The following is a 17896-nucleotide window of genomic DNA, read 5'->3' as shown; positions in this document are numbered from 1 at the left end:
TAAGAAAATTGTTAATTGTTTATTTCTTTTATGCATTCTTATTGGGAACATATATCAATTTTAGATTTTGTTAAATGAATTAAATTGGACTAGATAGCAGAAGTAGAAAATATGTTATGGCTTAATGGAAAGAAAAAAAATAGAGAGATTCACCCTAGTGATTAGTAATTAGAAATAGCAAAGATTTCCCATGCCTTGGATCAAACATTGATCACAACAGAAACTGCAGTCAAGAAATCAGAAGAAGACTAGGAATGGGAAGAGCAGCTATAAAAGAACTAGACAAGATCCTGAAGTGCAAAGATATAACACTGAATACTCAAGTTAGAATAATCTAGAACATGGTATTGCCCATCACCATGTATGGATGTGAGAGTTGGACAATGAAGAAAACAGAAAGAAAATTTGAGGTATGGTGTTGGAGAAGAGGGCTGAGAATGGACATTTAAAAAAAGACAAACAAACTGGTCCTTGAACAGATCAAGCATGAAACCTCCCTATTGAGGTTGTTGTACCTATGAGAAGGCAAGACTCAAAAAAGCCAATGATGCTTGGGAAGGTCAAAGGCAGTAGAAAGAAAGGAAGACCACATGCCAGATGGTTAGACTCAAGTCAGGGAGGACAGGGGGTCTTGGAGATGTCTCATCCACAGGGTCACCATGAGTTGGGGTTGACTTGAGGGCAGTTAACAACAATAAATATCATAGAATCATAGAGTTGGAAGAGACCGCAAGGGCCATCCAGTCCAACTCCATGCCATGCAAGAAATCCCAATCAAAGCATACCCGACAGATGGCCATCCAGCCTTTGCTTAAAGACCTCCATAGAAGGAGACTCCACTACATTCTGAGGGAGTGTGTTCCACTGTCAAACAGCCCTTACTGTCAGGAAGTTCCTCCTAATGTTGAGGTGGAATCTCTTTTCCTGTAGCTTGAATCCATTGCTCTGGGTCCTGTTCTCTGGAGCTGCAGAAAACAAGCTTGCTTCCTCCTCAATATGACATCCCTTCAAATATTTAAACAGGGCTATCATGTCACCACATAACCTTCTTTTCTCAAGGCTAAACATCCCCAGCTCCCTAAGTAATTCCTCATACATGGTTTCCAGACCTTTCACCATTTTAGTCGTCCTCCTTTGGACACGTTCCAGTTTCTGAATGTCCTTTTTGAATTGTGGTGCCTGGAACTGGACACAATATTCCAGGTGGGGCCTGACCAAAGCAGAATATAGTGGCACTATTACTTCTCTTGATCTAGACACTATACTTTTATTGATGCAGCCTCAAATTGCATTGGCCTTTTTAGCTGCTGCATCACACTGTTGACTCATGTTCAACTTGTGGTCTACTTGGACCCCTTAAACAAATATGTATTTGTTTAAGTGATTGCATTTTAATAAAAAATGATAGGAGGGAAAACAGTCCTATTAGCAACATTATAGATCCAAAATCTGATCTTCTAAAAATGGTGGAAATGAAATGGAGTCTTCCTTTGCTAAAATCAGGATGCTTTCAAAATTTTGAAGTTTGTTTGCTACATCTGTAGAATAAAATGGAAAAGAGGGAGGATGAAGAAATCAAGCATCACCTTTGAAGCTGATTTAACATGAGCTTATTTGGTTATCTATCTACTTCAGTGCTCAGACAAGCATGTTTATCTCTTTGAAAACCACTGCATGTATAGAAGAAAGCCGGCAGTCAGCATATACCTCTCAAGGCATCGCATAATTGTCGCTTATTATCTGATGCTCTGTTGTTGGCTGTTTATCGATCCATTTCCTGTATTGCTATGTACTGTATATGTATTATCCTACTTGTGAGTATGTATTTTCCCTGGATAATGATTAACCTTCCATTTTGAAGCCAAGCCCTCCCTTCAGTCCATCTGCCTTGGTCCAGGCCTCGGAGGTTGAGAGGAACTGCTGGACCTCTTACCCTTTCCCTCCACCACTCCCTTCTCCTTCTGTGTCATGTCTTTTTAGATTGTAAGCCTGAGGGCAGGGAACCGTCTAACTAAAAAGATTGCATGTACAGCGCTGTGTAAATTTACAGCGCTTCATAAATAAAGGTTAATAATAAGAAGAAGAAGAACATGAAGAAGCCACATGTATAAAGAAGCTAAAGCTGAGTTTCATTGATCTGAAGGCCTCAATGACTGATTCATGGGGTATAAAATTCACAAGGTCTTCCCTAAAAGAGGGAAAGCTCAAATGTGTTCCACATGATCCAAAACATCCCAAATATTGGAGATGTCTGAAAAAAAAGATACAAATGTTCTGTATGTATATTATATCCAGAACCTGGGGTATGAAGTGCATTTTATAATGCAGTCAGCAGGTTTGGCACAGAAAAAGCCAATTCATGTGTGGATAGAACATGGATGCCCAGTTGCTTCTTCACTGGCTTGACTTATCCTCAGAGGGATATGTAGTGAGAGTGAAGAACTGAAGTAAACCATCTAGTAAACAGTGAGACTGATATTTGATAGAATTCTAATCAGCTCTAAAGTGAAGACTTGCAAAGAGCTATTTTATGTTTAAAGCGCAGGGGGATGGACTGGATGGCCCTTGTGGTCTCTTCCAACTCTATGATTCTATGATTCTACACACAACACCAGATAAATTTAACCTTTTTGACACAATGGTGCTATTTGGTGACATGTCAGCCAGTCCCATGAATGCCCCAAGACTTCTGAACTCCCTCACAAGATGCTATTTATTTATTCATCATTTATTTATTTATTTATTTATTTATATGCTGTCTTTTCCTTAAACTGGACCCAAAGATAAACAACAATACAGTGCACCCGTGCCATATGCGGGCATACTATGTACAGCTTTCAGCTTACACTGAAGCCACGCGGCAAAAGGGAGAATGGTGTGCATGCCGGCGCTGCAAGCACAAACCCCATTATATCCAATGGGGCTGGAGCATACATGCTTTTTGCCTTAAGCTGGGGGCGGGGGGAGGTCCGGAGCGGATCCCCTGCATAAGGTAAGGGCCAACTGTATAACTTTAGAAACATTACATCAATAAAACAGTTAAAAATACAAAATCATTAAAAACATTCTAAGCTAAAAGTATAAAACCATTAAAAGCATACAAAATCCAACAACCCAATAAAAAGCCTCCCTGGTTACAATTTCATATTATGGGCTCATTATGTGAGGGAGATGTGGAGGAACATTCGGCAACACTAATTGGAATATCAGAATCAATCTGCAAGAAACAGAATAAAAATGACTGGCTGACAAAAAACAACAACCCTGTGCTTAATAGCTAAAAGGGGCAGGACCCAAAAACCAACATCATTGTGCTTATTCTAAATTTATTCACATCTTGGTATTTTGGCTAAGATCAAATGTATACTTATTCAAAATGTTCCAGGGTCTTTCTATCACCAAAGTCTATCATGAACTCATTTTGAGACAGATAACCTTGAGGACATCTTGCGCAGGGAAATGAAGAAACTTACCCCATTTTGAGGCTGACAAGGGCATCCTCCACTGAACGTTGGTTGTATTTCACCATGTGAGAATGCATGTCATGGTAGTTGCTCCGAATGTTCCTCTCTGTGCTGCCGTTGGGAACTGTTCCAAACCGAAATGGGGGATACTGATCCTGGGGCTTCTGAAACTGAGACGGAAACCACACACACAAACGTATGTTGCCTACTCCAGATAAGAAACATCACCCTCTCTTAAGCTCTGCTGATGGATATCTTGCAAAGGCCTATGTGTAGACTTCAGTATCACCATTTTGGCAATAACCTAATTCTGGAAACAAACATCTCTTTAAGCAATTTTTAAACTTTACAGTCTATGTCACCACAGTGTATTGGAGGACAGTAATACAGAATTCTTGAAACAGAGAAAGCAAAGCTGTTCAGTTACGTCCAGCTTTATAATGCCAAATATTGCTGAATTATTGCATTAGATCCCATAAAAGAGCTTCTCTAAAAGTTAGGACCAGGAAGCAACATCACAGAAAGAATTCCATAATAATACACTATGCTAGTGGTAGAACTTTTTTTTAGAGTGCTACAGTGATGATGAGGGAAGCCAGACCTGTTAATTCTGAGCAACATGTTTCTCCAACACTTTTCCTCCTTCAGGACTATTATTCCCCTGCTTGTCACTACATCCATCTATGTGTAGCCATGCCAGTACGGTGCAGTAACTAAGCTGATTCTAGCCTTTATGTGAAACCAGTTTTGGCTGGTAACCAAAATCTATCAGGTTTCATGTAACTGTCATTTATAGAAAGATTCTGCATCATAACTACGCCAACCAATATAGCTGGAAATTTCTGACAGTCTTTATTATAAAACCTCAGCTATCAGCTATTCCCACCAATCCAATGTTATCAGTTCCTCAGCGCATCCCCAGCTTCAGCACTTTACATTTATTACATGACCGCCGCCACCACCAGCATCACTCCTCACCTTCTTATCGCTCAGCCCAGAGACAGTATCAATATATTGCTCCTGGATCATGAATGCTGCCAGATTAGCAGTGTAGCTGGCCAGAAAGATGACAGCAAAGAAGGCCCAGATGAGCACCATGATTTTACTGGTGGTTCCCTTGGGGTTTTCAATGGGAACAGAATTGTTAAAAACTAGAGCCCACAATAGCCAGACTGACTTGCCAATAGTGAAGGAAGGTCCCCCGGATTCTAGAAAGATGGAGAGAAAATCATGTGGGGTAGCAGGTTTTCCTTACTAGAAAAAAAGAAGGATGTTTTAATTTTTTGCTTTTGGTAACCAGTTTTTATTTGGTAATGTCTTTAAAATGTTTCTTGCAGAAATTCCAACAACAGTTAGCAGAACTTATTTTGGAAGACTATTTTCCCCAGTATTTCCAAACAAACATCTGCTTCTGCATTTAAAGGTTTAGAGGTACAGAAGAGTTTAACAACCGTCAGTACTGAATGTTTAACTTAACAAACAAAATTTAATGGAAGACTAACAAAAAACAGTGCAGGTATGAAATAGAGGATGCAGTCAAGTTGCCAACATGGTTGTTAAGAGGTCGACAAATCTGTTTTTCAATTGCAGTTACAACATGGAATCTAGTTTTCAAGTGTAAGAATCTAAAAACCTTCTGTAGCTGCTCCCTTATAATTCTCTGTTCCCTATCACTACAGGAAAAAGCTTCAAAACACAAAACATGGGGATGGGGCTTTAATTAAGCAGATCCCAGAATTTCTAGGCATGCTGAAGGAAAGGAAGTGTTGCACAGTTAGAACATTTTGGAGTTTTCAATGTGTCCATTTACCTTATGCTAACACTTATGAGCTTCTAGTGTGATTTCTAAATTAAAAATGCAACAATAATAAAACAATCAAAAAGTCTTAAAATCTGAAACAGAGAAAGGGAAAAAATGATTTACAAGAGCCAAACTATAGTAGAAAAGAGATAGCAGCAAAGTCTCAGCAACCCACACTCTGCCAGGGTCTTTACAGAGTTGGGTGAAGGTAGCTAAAAGTATGTCTGTGTGTTTGTGTGTGTATTTACCCTCCAGGCTGTTGCCTGTTCTTTCCTAGTAGTTACTGTTTTCTCCCTGATTTCCAGAATTCTTAGCCTCTTTTAGCCCTACCACCACCAACAGAAAAATTATTAAAGCTGATATTTCTCTCTGGAAGACAAGGTGGCTGGACCAAGGTGGCAATGTCCACAGGCCAGCAAGATAACAGATTTACTTGTACCACTGAAAGGAGTTTTTCATTACACACATGTCAGGACGTGTAAGGTTTAATAAGCCCTGTATCAAGGACAGGGATGGTACGACTGGCCTGGGGCTGACAGTTTCTCAAAGCAGCTGTGAGAAATCTCCCCAGCTCACAAAGACGTGAAAGCTGTTAGCAGGAGGCACTGCTCATGGGTTTACAGGCAAGCCTACAAATCATGCAGGCTGATCAGGGCAGCAAATGACAGTTTAGAGACAGAGATGCTGACAAAGAACTGGGTTGTATCTGTAGAAAGCCAAGCCACTTTTGTGCAATGATTTTAAGAATGCAGGTCAGCCTGATCTGTGTTGCACTCATTAGAGAACGAGCCACTTTGCAAACAGGAGTGCTTTTCCTGTGGACTGGTTCAGAACAGAGGCAAGGTTGTGACATTCCCAGGATATGGCCATAACACCATGTCTAAACATCTTCTATGTGCTTTGTCTGTCAGCCATCTATCAGTTGCAGGGATAGGTAGGCCTCCTGAATCTTTAATGGATGCATAGGAGACAGAATTTTGCCAGGTGATGCACCTTTGTTTGCCATGCATGTGTGAGGAAATCTGCACACAAATTTCTTTTCTCCTTATACAACTACTGTATGTAAACGTACAGGAGTCTTGTTTTCATTTCCAGCTAGCTGGTTAATATGTGCACACGCGGACAAACTGAATACTAAGTCCAACTTGTGTATATACAGTTCCCTTAAAAGACTGCTGTTTTTTCTTGCTTCTATTACTCATTAATATAAGACTGTAGGGAGCAAAGCTGGATATTTGGAGTACTTAATTAATTAATTAATAATTTGTTTTATTTATATACCGCTATTCCAAAGATCATAGCGGTGAACAGCAAGTAAGCTAATTTGCCCCCAACAGTCTGGGTACTCATTTTAGCAACCTCGGAAGGATGCAAGCCTGAGTCGAGCTTGGGCCCTTTTGCTGGTCTTGAACTCGCAACCTTGTGGTTTTGAGTAAATGGCTGCAGTACAGGCATTTAACCACTGCGCCACCAGGGCTCCTTGACCAACAGCTCTCCTGAAATCTGAAGGGATGTCTGGATAGTGTTAAGAAAGTCAGAAAATATATTAGTCTGGTAGGTTGTAAAAATGTGACAACCACTAGCAACATGGACTTTGACAGAGTCATCAACACTATTTGCCAAACTGCCCATCACCTGTGCTTCAATGGACAGCTACTCTCATTATCTTCTTTGTGGTCCCTATGCCCATAGAAAGATGATCAGTGGCACAGCACCACAAAGTAGCAAGAAGGATGCACATAAACAACAGTTACACATAAGTGCACACTGCTGGATTGCCAGAGGGTGCTATGGGCATATGAGATGCCTCATTTTATGTAGTTGCAAATTTGCCATTTGATAAATGTAATGCTTGAAAAGATCCTAACTGGAAAATTGAGGAACTGGAACAGAATGGGATTCTTGTGGGGAGCAGATGATTTGCCACTGACACAGAGAGCAATGGGCTCACTTTGATGAACACAGACTTTTTGAAGAGTTGCTGAAAGCTGCTTACCCTTTGTAAACACAGATGTTCTCCTTTGTTACTGAGACCCATTCACATGCCTGAATGTACCATAGTGGGAAGGAGCACTCTGCCCTCCAAGCTCAACATGTTTTCATAACTTCATGACAGTCCCTCAGCAGTGGCTGCTCTTGGAATTATAGACAAAAGTCTAACAGGCAAGAGCTCTCTGACTTTAATTGCCTGTTCTTTTTGGAATTAAAAGGTTTAGAGATACCTATGACAAAAGATATCCAGCTTTTTGTCCACCCGCTGAAAGGCCCACTCACTGGATTGTTTGGAAACTTACTTACTTTTGCCACTGGTTAAATTCTGATTGTAGCCAACAGGACTGAAATATTCAAACATGAAGACTGTGATAGCAACGACAGTGAGACACATCACAAACATCATCACCCAAACGGCTGGACTGTAAGGTTCTAGAAGATAAGAGGAAGCCAGTCAACTGAGGGTGTCTAAGAAGTTAGGGAAGGCTCATTGATGCCCTCCCAATGTAAGCTCCAATTCCTCCCACTGATGTAGAAAGAAAGGGTGATCCTTCTTTTAATGCCTGTTGATTAACAGCATCTCCTACTGCATGCTTTCCTTTGTGACACTTCCGCACACATTACAAGAGAAAGGCAACAAAAATGCTCAAGTGTAGAATGGCCTTGCCCACTGTTCCGGTCAGTCAAATTTTGGTTAATAGCACCCCTTCCTTTTCCTCCCTTCTCCACAGTGACTTGGTTCCATTTTCCTCTCACCAAGATTTTAATTCCTCCTTGGCCCGTTTAGTTAGCACTCCATGGCCATAATGTTAAATCCTAATATGCACACACATGCGCACACACCAGTCTTGCATTGGGCTTTACTTCTCATTTTTTTTTATCTCTCATTATTGCAGAACATGGGGGATTGACAAGCCATGGGGAATTGTGTTTCTTGTTGCTTTTATTTACCATCAAGTTGACTTTGCCTTAAGGTGATGCTATGAATGAGATATCTTCTAGAGACTCTGTTATTAACAGCCCTACTCAGATCTTGCAGGTTTAGGATTGTGGATTCTTTGATTGAATCTATCCACCCGTAATGCAGTTTTTGTTTCCTACCACCTTCTGCTTTACTGAGCATTATCATTTTCCTCATTAAAAGTCACAATGTCTCATGATATGTCCAAAACACCATAGCTTCAATTTTTGCTTCTATGACTTTCTCTTAGACCCATTTAATTGTCTATGGTATTTATAGAGCTTTCCTCCAGCACCACATTTCAATGTCCAACTTTCACAGCCATACATAGAAATCACATGTAGATGCACATTTTTTTTCATTGAATCACAGAGTTGGAAGAAATCTCAAGGATCATTTTTACTATATAAGCACTGGCACTCACATCTGAATATTAGAAATATATAGGATGATTATAAAGGTAATTATGCTGATGGGTACCAATACAGATTGGTTGCAATGGGGCTATTGAATTCTGCCTCAGGTCTATTCTGAAAAAATGGCAGGATCTGTACATGACTGAGGCCCTTTACAGACTGCCTGAAAAGGGCGGTCTGCCGGCGCCTCCGCTTGCTCTGCGAGGGAGCTGCAGCTTCCATACCGCGGGGCTTCCTCACAGAGCTAAAAGCGGCTTCTTTTTGCGCCATGGACATGACGCTGCAAGGTGCCAATGGCACACTCACGGTGTCATTTCCGCCGCGCGATGTGTGGATGCTAGGCATCCACGACATAAAAATGGTGGCACCTGTGTAGAACGGGCGCCGCCATTTTGTACATGCTCAGCACTTACTAGGTTAGGGGCGTCCAGAAAGGATGCCCCTTTCTAACCCTAGTACATGCCGAACACGTACTAGGGTGCCCGTCTGTAATGGGCCTCAGACAGAGAGAAGCCTTCTTCATGCATTATGCTGTGGCTTCTCCTGCCGCTGCTGCTCTTCCTCCTCCTCTGAAAACCCACTGAATATGTGGGGAGAGGACAAGCTCCACCATCAACTCAATCTACTGAAGAACACGTGCCGACTGAGGAAGGGGAACCTGCTGCTATAATGCTCACAGGCATCTATTAATTGCATGAGTTAGCAGGAGATTAGGCTTGCAGGGATAAGTCTTATGCTGCCCTATAGATGTTTTGGCTTACAACTCCCACTGTTCCTTAGCAATCATGTCAGCTGAGGCTTATAGGAGTTGTAATCCAAAACATCTGGAAGACCTGGGCTGCCTAGCGCGTTATTGGAGTATTACAACAGCACTCTCTGATGGCTGCTTAAAGAGTGGAATTCACTTAGGGCCCTTTCATAGTACTCCATAGCACTATGTTAACTACCATGGCTTCATCCTATGGAATCCTGGGATCTGTAGTTTAGGGAGGGACATTTGGAATTCTCAGTTCAAGACTGCCTCACCAATTTAAAAAAGTCTTCTCTTTTTAGCTCCTTTCTTTTAACACAACATCCCACACCACCCCAGATTATTGTGCTATAGTGCATCGTTGTTGAATGAAGTGGCACTTTTATACTATCACTCTATAACCCTTAAGAATTTTTAAAATTCTCCTTTAAACCATTAGATCACTTCACAAACCATGTCCCTGCCATTTAAAACAAACAAACAAACAAACAAACTTTTGGAATAATAATAATAATAATAATAAGTAAAAAATTTATTTATATTTCCCCACCTCTCCCATTGGATTGAAGTGGGGTTACAGACTCTTTAGAAAAGTCCAACAAATCATTACAAGCAGCCCCAAAAGAAGGGAATTAGTAGATTCAGAGGTGAAAACAACCTGCAAAACACAAAGAACTACTGTATATCATAAGAATTTCTTAAGATCTATCCGGAAGAGTTCCCTACTGTACCCAAAGCAGAGAGATCCTAAAAGGCCATGGGCAGTAAGTGGGCACAAGGGGGGATATGAACTATAAACTCAGAAAGAAAGTGATGATGGTACTTGCACTAATTTGAACAAGTCATGAGGACATAAAATTCATATTGGGAATTACTTTTTAAAATATCCCCATTGTTCCCAAGATGAGACTAAACCTAAGCTACATTCCTTCTATTTATAGAAAGTGTGTGTATGTGTTGAGGAGAAACACTGAATGTGTGTGCCCTGAATGTGTGTGATGGGAGGAGATGGGTGCATCCTGCAGGACTGTCAGTAAAATTTACCAGTCAACCAGGAACCAAGGATGAAATGTTTTCTGGCACGTTTAGGAAACCCAGGACACATTAAAAGTGGTACAATGTGAATAGACTCCTAACTCATTTTGATATTTTTTCACCAAACACACCCCAAAGCTACTTGCATGTCCTTATCTCAAGTCTAACAAGGGGAGAGGTGGGATACACCTGTTTCAGTCACTTTTCAAAAGTAGGCACCAAAATATGTGATTAAACTGTGTTTTACAAGACACAGGCAACTGTGAAATATCATTCCCCCATGACCATCTGCTTGAGTATTTAAAATATATTCACCTGTTTAACAGCTGATCGTTCATGAACAAAGGAATAAAACTGAGCATGGTTCCTCTCAAAATAATTATAAAAGGCTTTTCAAGATTTCAGTTTATATTCTAGTCCATATTTGGCTCCGTGTTGTTCCCAGGGTCAACATTTTCACAATATGGAAATCCTTCCACAAGCCATTCCCATTTCAAGACTTAAAAGTAATAAATAAATAATGAGGGAATCAGTTGCCAGATTACAACCCAGAGCTTTGCTTTGTGCATTTCAAAAGGCTGGTTAAGTGGGAGATGTGCCAGCTGCAATTTTACTCACCCATCATATTCCCAGTCCTTTGCTCTGCCTCTTTTCTGCCTGCTGGATTGCACAGTGGGACAGGATAAGCCATGGCAGGCAGGTGATGAGTGGGGAGGAAGAAGCAGGAGGAACCACAGGGACTACATCTGTACTCTCCAACTATCCTGATTTGGCAGGGACAATTCCAATTAATTCTTTGCATTCCCACTTTTCAGGTGGTTTAAAAATGTCCCAGTTTCTCTGTAAACTTCCTTTGGTTATCACAAACTGAATTCAATGTACAAAAGTAGGAGAGGTGAGAGGCTTCCCTGTTGGACAGCTGCAGCCGCCTCTCTTAGCTTGTGGGTTCTCCCACACTTATAATTTTTGCCACTTGGACCACACTCTGTTGTTGCCTGGGCACCAGAAAGCTGTCCCAGTTTTCATCTACAAAATGCTGGCAAGTATGTACATCTCCCATTTCACCTGTAGGTTTCAAGGGGCAGCGAGGTAGAAAGCCAGCTCTTCTCACTGCCTTCCAGAGGAAGGATGGAGTATGCCAACTCAGGCTATGTGCATGAGGTGTTCTGCTGACTGAAACCCCACATCTTCCTCCCTCCTTTGCCATGTGGGCATGTTCAAAATGTGGAAGGGGGGAAGTTGCACAATTACAAAAAGGCACATGCTTTTTTAAAAAGAAGAGAGAGGGGGGAGAGAGAATGAGAGAGAGAGAAAAACAAACAAACAGAGAGAGAGAGAGAGATGGGTTTTGTCAGATGACAGCCACAGATTGAGTGGGAAGGCAAGGGAAAGCTCCTGCATTAAAGGGCAGGTTGAAGGATGGGATTAAATTAGGCCCTCAAAATACAGCAACCGAGGCCCATTTGTCAGCTTGTCCTTCCCTGTCAGGGAGGACAGAAAATTTTATCAGATGGCATCAGATGCACTTCATCAGCATCTTGAAGCAGATGATACAGGGAGGAGAAGGAGAGAGGAAGTAAGGAGGAGAACCAACAACATCAGCAAGAGGATCCCATCTCTTCTCCAGTTCCCCAGCTTGCTCATCATACATCTAATCTGCCTGTCCCTATCCAGTGTCTTACATATGTATTGGCTGACAACTCCCACCATCCCCAGATGGCATGGTCGTCAGGTTGAAGAGTGGCTGATTTAGATAACTATTATAGATGGGACTAGGCAATTCTCTTCTGTTTATTTTTCAATAAATTGGGTGTATGTGTGTGTGTGTGTGTGAGAGAGAGAGAGAGAGAGAGAGAGAACTCTCCTGCACTCCACACACAGGTGCTACATCTTTTCTAAAGAAAATGGCCAGGGAGCAGAGGGATTGTGATAGAAGAGGGAGCTCTAATGGTTGGAGGATGTGGAATACGGAATTAAGAAAAGGGACGTTATCTCCCTCCCAATCAGGGGTCGAGGAGAAATTTATTCAATTTGAATTTGCACTTCCCATACCAATATATCAGTCAGAACACAAGTTATCCCCAGTATTCATATTGGTTCTCCAATAAAAAGTGTGTGTACGAATCCATAAATTGGGAGGAAATGTAGGTAGAAACATGTATAAGCATGAAAGAACTGGACACAAATGCATTCTTCTAGGGGAAATTGCTTGCCAATACATACATTGGATGGAATTCTGTACAAAAACAGGAGAAATATGTATGAAAATGCACATGAACTTTGATGCATAGTCTTAAAATATTTGCAAACAGATGCAGAGACAAATTTAAGACTGAAAACATTAGAACCAGATTTTCATACACCATGAGTACACCTATAAGATCAAGGTCTTTGGGTACTATGCACCTTCATTTATTTGTATTTAATTTATATCCCACCTTTCTTCCAACATGGCATCTTTTAATTTAGGAGTATCATTTGCTGTTTCACTTCAGGGAGCAAAATGGTTTGGAACAACCTGATTAAAGTCTACCCAACTGTTAAGGAAGTTTCAGTTTGAAGTCCTAAAGTAAGCAATCATTTGCTATGTCAAAAGTCAAAAAGTCCTAAGTCTCAAGAACAACATTTCAAAAATTCTTGGAATATGACAGTGTAATGTTTGATCCCTTGTGGGAGATGTAAGTCACTTGCTGAGTACCACACTGTGAGCTTCTAACTTGCAAAATGTAATATATGAGCCTATTTTTAAACTATTGAATGATAGAAAGCTGGATATGTTCCTTCTTACACAGAAACATCCGCCAGTGCTCATTTAAATAGCTATGTGCCAACATTAATTTATCATTTGAGGTTCTGGTACATGTGTAGCTGCATTAACCTATTTTTCCTGTGGCTATTATTGTAAGTAATATGGTATAAACAATCCCCTTTGTTTCTGTAATGAGGTCTTTGCAGTCTCCCAAACCTTTATTCAACCTTGCACTCAGTTGCAATGATAATTCTGTTTCCACTCTGCACCCCTGTTTTTTAAAACGAATATTTGAATGCCTTAAGCTTTTGGTATAGATGATGGTTGGTGCTGAGAAAAGGCAATGAAGTAAGTGACAGCTTTGGTTTCACAACAGGAAGGAGGAGGGTGATGTCTAAGGAAGCCCTGCCTGCATACCTTCGAGGGACTGTCATGGTAGCCAATGAGAAGTCAATGTCCTCACCTGGCATTGAACAAATTATCTCCGAGGGAACTCTGCACAGTGGAAGCAAATACATCTTTGGTGTAACCCTTCTTTTGATACAAAACCCTAGAACCAAAAAATCTAGGTTTGCCCTTGGCTCAGAGCTCCCAGATGCTAAAACAAGAAAGCCCCTTTCATACATTAAATCCAGAGAGAAAGACCATCCAGACAAGGGAGGTGACACATTAGAGCACCTTTGGTAATTTCTATTTCTTTGCAAACATACAGGCAGTAAGCACTTACATTTTAAAATGTGCTTTTAAAATTGTTTTGTTTTGTTTTAAACTGATCAAGGAAGAAGGTTCCAAAAGAATTGTCCTTTCCCTGCCTAAATGACTATATTGCTTCTGCTAGTGCGGGTGGAACAAAGTGAAATATACACACACTAAGCACTAAACCCTTGCCAAATGTCTTGGCAGAAAGTCAATTGCAATTCCACTTTGAACTTCCAGTGGAGGATCAATTATTGGGAAGGAACTGACAGTCTCAAAGCACTCTGTCTATCCCCTAATTGCTGTGTATCCCCTAATCTCCTGCCCCCTCATTCACAAACAGACAATGTACACCCATTCCCCATCCCAAATGCACAGAAATACATGTATCACTTCCAAGTCTGACAACTCTTCTATTCAAAACTTTCCAGAGATTTCTGTATCAAGAAACTGCCCAACAATTAGTGCCCATAAAGAGACATCAACTAACAATCCTAGGCCATTAACCAGCATCACTCTGACCCAAAGCCATAACAATACAATCAGCTATAAAAATACATTCACATCCCTATGAACTGCCCTCACAGGCAAATGAATCAATAAAAGAGTAAGTAGCACCACTGCCACAATGAGTAGAAGCTATGCTTAATATATAATAATGGAATTACAGTATATGAAACTTTTTAAAGTATGTGTGTGTTATGGGATGATGTAAAGAATTAAAGGACCCCCGCTCAAAGAAATTTAGAGGACCAACATTAAGACGCCAAGAACCATTGATGAAGCTATAAGGTGAAGCTTTAACTAGTGCGATGCATGGGTTGTTTAGCACTCAGGAACTGAAAGATTTTACCAGAGGGACTGCTAGCAACTTAATTGGCCTGTGATAAAAATGAAATTTAAGTGATAAATTAACTCTTAACATTGTTGATTCAACATCCAGAAGTAATATATAAGTGTTGTTGCATCCCTCTTGGTATCTTTTCTGAAATTGCTCAAGATGTCACAATGTAGTTGATGCATTTGGCAGCTGACAAGTCCAGCCACATAGATGTGATGGAGCAGAACAGTCAGGATGAATGATCTCAGCTACAATTTTTTCCCCCTAAATTTTCCCTGATGAGCATGAAGAACTCCATAAAATCATTGATTAAATTGCCCAGATGCTGGCTTTACAGGAAACATTTTGCAGATTCGAATCAAAGCAAGGGGACATATGGGGCTACAGCCAGAAATACTGTATGTGCATCCCAAACTTTTCATTTTGCAGATGGGGGAATAAATAATTGAGATCAGAGGAAAAGAGGAGATTTTTGAGGTCATTACCATCACTGCCTCCAATATTGTTTATGGCCCAAACAGTAACCACATCTTCAAGTCCCATTCAGACTGACCTTTTTGCACTGAAAGGAACTGGGAAGATTCGGTTTCCACCCCCCCCCCCCCCCCCGAATCCCTTCGGAAGCAAGTGCTGACTACCAAACAGGGTATTTTAACCCTGAATGCCCTCTCGGAGAAATTGGGTTAAAGTTGCTGTCAATCAAATTTACTTCTGTGATTGTCATAGGTGACATTTCCTGCACTCATTGGGCCATCAGAAGTGTGTGTCCCCCCTCCTTTTAAAAAACAACAACCAGGTGCCAGTATGAGCATATTTTGTCAAATTAAAAACCTCATATATGTGTGTGTGTGTGTGTTGTGGGTATTTGGGTCAGTGCAGGTTATGATCTTCCCTTGATCCCGTTTTTAACCCCCAAATGCAAGCTAATGCCATCTCTGCATCCTTGACACCCCAGAATGCCTCATACATATATAATAATAATAATAATAATAATAATAATAATAATAATAATAAATTCCTCACCTCGGAATGCCAGAAAAGGATATCATGCATTCTTTGCTTTCCCTAGGCTACCCCTGAATTCCTTAAAGACAGTAGCAAAAGAATTCTGTATCAATTTGCCAACTTGGAAAGAGAAACGTTGTAACATTCGCATTGTAGCATTCCCAAAGGAAAAAAGCCTCTTGCAAAGTGCTCTTTGCAGAATTTCCTTTGCTGGAAGCAAGGAAATGAAAGGGAAAGTGAACAAACAGCTAGCCACATTCTATCTAAATATGTATCTACCTGAAGCAAAAACCATGCGCATAGAATGCCAAAAATAATTTAAAAAATTTTTTTTTGTTAAGGGAAAGCTCCCTGGTGCAAGAGGGAGGCTTGCTCCATCCTGTGGCCTCCCTCTGACCTGCCCTGAATTGACCCTTCGTCCTGCTTACATTCTATCTATATATCTATCTACCTATTGCTAAAAACAAGCATATAGTTTGTCAAAAATAATTTTAAAAAATAATAAATAGAGAAAGCAGCCTGGTGCGAGCTCCATCCTGTGGCCTCTCTCTGACGTGCCCTGAATTGACACTTCGTCCTGCTCCTTCCTTATCCTCTTCCTGCTCCATTATAGAATGCCCTCCATGGTCCCCTTCTTCCCCCCAGGTCCTTCATCCTCCTCCTCCTTCTCTGTCACTTTCTCCAGTTCCCCCCTCTGACTGCCCTTTTTTGTCTCCTGTCACCCCGATTCTCCTTTTTTGCCCACTGTCACCCTTTGCCTCCTGTCACCCCGATTCCCCTTTTTTGCCCCGTCACCCTGATTGTCCTTTTTTGCCTCCTGTCACCCTTTGCCTCCTGTCACCCCGATTCCCTTTTTTTTGCCTCCTGTCACCCTTTGTCTCCTGTCACCCCAATTCCCATTTTTTTGCCTCCTGTCACCCTTTGCCTCCTGTCACCCCGATTCCCCTTTTTTGCCCCATCACCCTTTGCCTCCTGTGACCCTGATTCCCCTTTTTTGCCTCCTGTCACCCTTTGCCTCCTGTCACCCCGATTCTCCTTTTTTGCCTCCTGTCACCCTTTGCCTCCTGTCACCCCGATTCCCCGTTTTGTGCCTCCTGTCCCACCTTGCCTCCGGTCACCCCGATTCCCCTTTTTTGCCTCCTGTCACCCTTTGCCTCCTGTCACCCTGATTCCCCTTTTTTCCATCCTTCCTCCGGCTCCTTCCTCCTCTTCCTTCACCCCGATGAAGGGGAGTGAATGCCCTGCCCACTGCCCTCCCTCTGACCTAAATCCCTCCCATGAACTTGCCCCGATCATGATCGGGGGCAAGTTCATATTCGCCGGACCCCGTTTTTTTCAAAAGAGATGGCTTTTCCACTGATTCCAAATGATGCGCACCAAGGGGCATTTGCCACGAAATGGTTGTGCATGCCTCGCATTCAATTATGAGAGATTCGGGGCCAATATGAACTTCATGTGCAAGATTCGATTCCGGATCCGGGGTAAAAGGTAGTCAAATGTCCCTTAGTAAGACTTTCTCTGTGGAACCTCATTAACTACATAAGCTACAGTTCTTCTTAAGTAAAGTGCCAGGTTCCTGAAGATCTTCATCTCAACTCTAAGGGTGGGAAACTGCCAGGTTGCATGGCCCCCCTATATTGCCAACACCCCACCACATCCTCCACTTTTCAAAATCTTTGCCCCACTATTTTAAATGCTAAAAATGCTCTCCACGACCCTATAGGGAATGAAGGACAATTTCAATATGGTTTCAGGGTCCTGGTGTTTTAGGCTTGGGACAGACCTGGCAGTTACACCCTGGTTGAAGAAATAATTCTTCTGGGACTAAAACAGCCCAGATGAAGCAAAAAACTGTGCCAAAATCCCATGACATGTGTGTGAGGGGCATTTTTAGCACCAACAACAATGAATCACCCCAAAGGTGATGTTGTTGTTGCCAAAAAATGTGGGAGTTAAAAATATTGGCCAAGATACTGGTGCCTCACCTAGCTATGACTCTGTAGCTATTTCACCCAATGTTACCCCACCCCCAAAACCACCTTGTAAGCCATGCAGTTGCCCCTTACCCTGCCAAACAAATTTCCAGGTTGCTGAAGTTCAAGAGGACCAACAGCAAATGTTCAGTTATTTACATATAGATGGATGTGTTGAGACAGGCAACCACAGGAGCCTCTGGGGACCAGTG

General features: G+C 41.6%; 1 protein-coding gene across 1 annotated transcript in view; it reads right to left on the bottom strand.

The window, feature by feature from the left end:
• The window catches only part of GRIN2C (glutamate ionotropic receptor NMDA type subunit 2C), a 67566-nt gene that overhangs the window by 11477 nt on the left and 38193 nt on the right, over positions 1 to 17896 (bottom strand). Inside the window, exons 7-9 of the mRNA XM_042447556.1 lie at positions 7564 to 7689; positions 4443 to 4672; positions 3474 to 3634 (exon numbers count right to left, since the gene is read on the bottom strand). Of these exons, the coding sequence (XP_042303490.1) occupies positions 3474 to 3634; positions 4443 to 4672; positions 7564 to 7689 (517 nt within the window). The remainder of the gene's footprint in view (positions 1 to 3473; positions 3635 to 4442; positions 4673 to 7563; positions 7690 to 17896) is intronic.

Source organism: Sceloporus undulatus, chromosome 2 (assembly GCF_019175285.1).
Source record: "Sceloporus undulatus isolate JIND9_A2432 ecotype Alabama chromosome 2, SceUnd_v1.1, whole genome shotgun sequence".
NCBI lineage: Eukaryota > Metazoa > Chordata > Lepidosauria > Squamata > Phrynosomatidae > Sceloporus > Sceloporus undulatus.
Note: the sequence above shows the minus strand (reverse complement) of the source record. Positions and strands in the feature narration are given on the sequence as shown.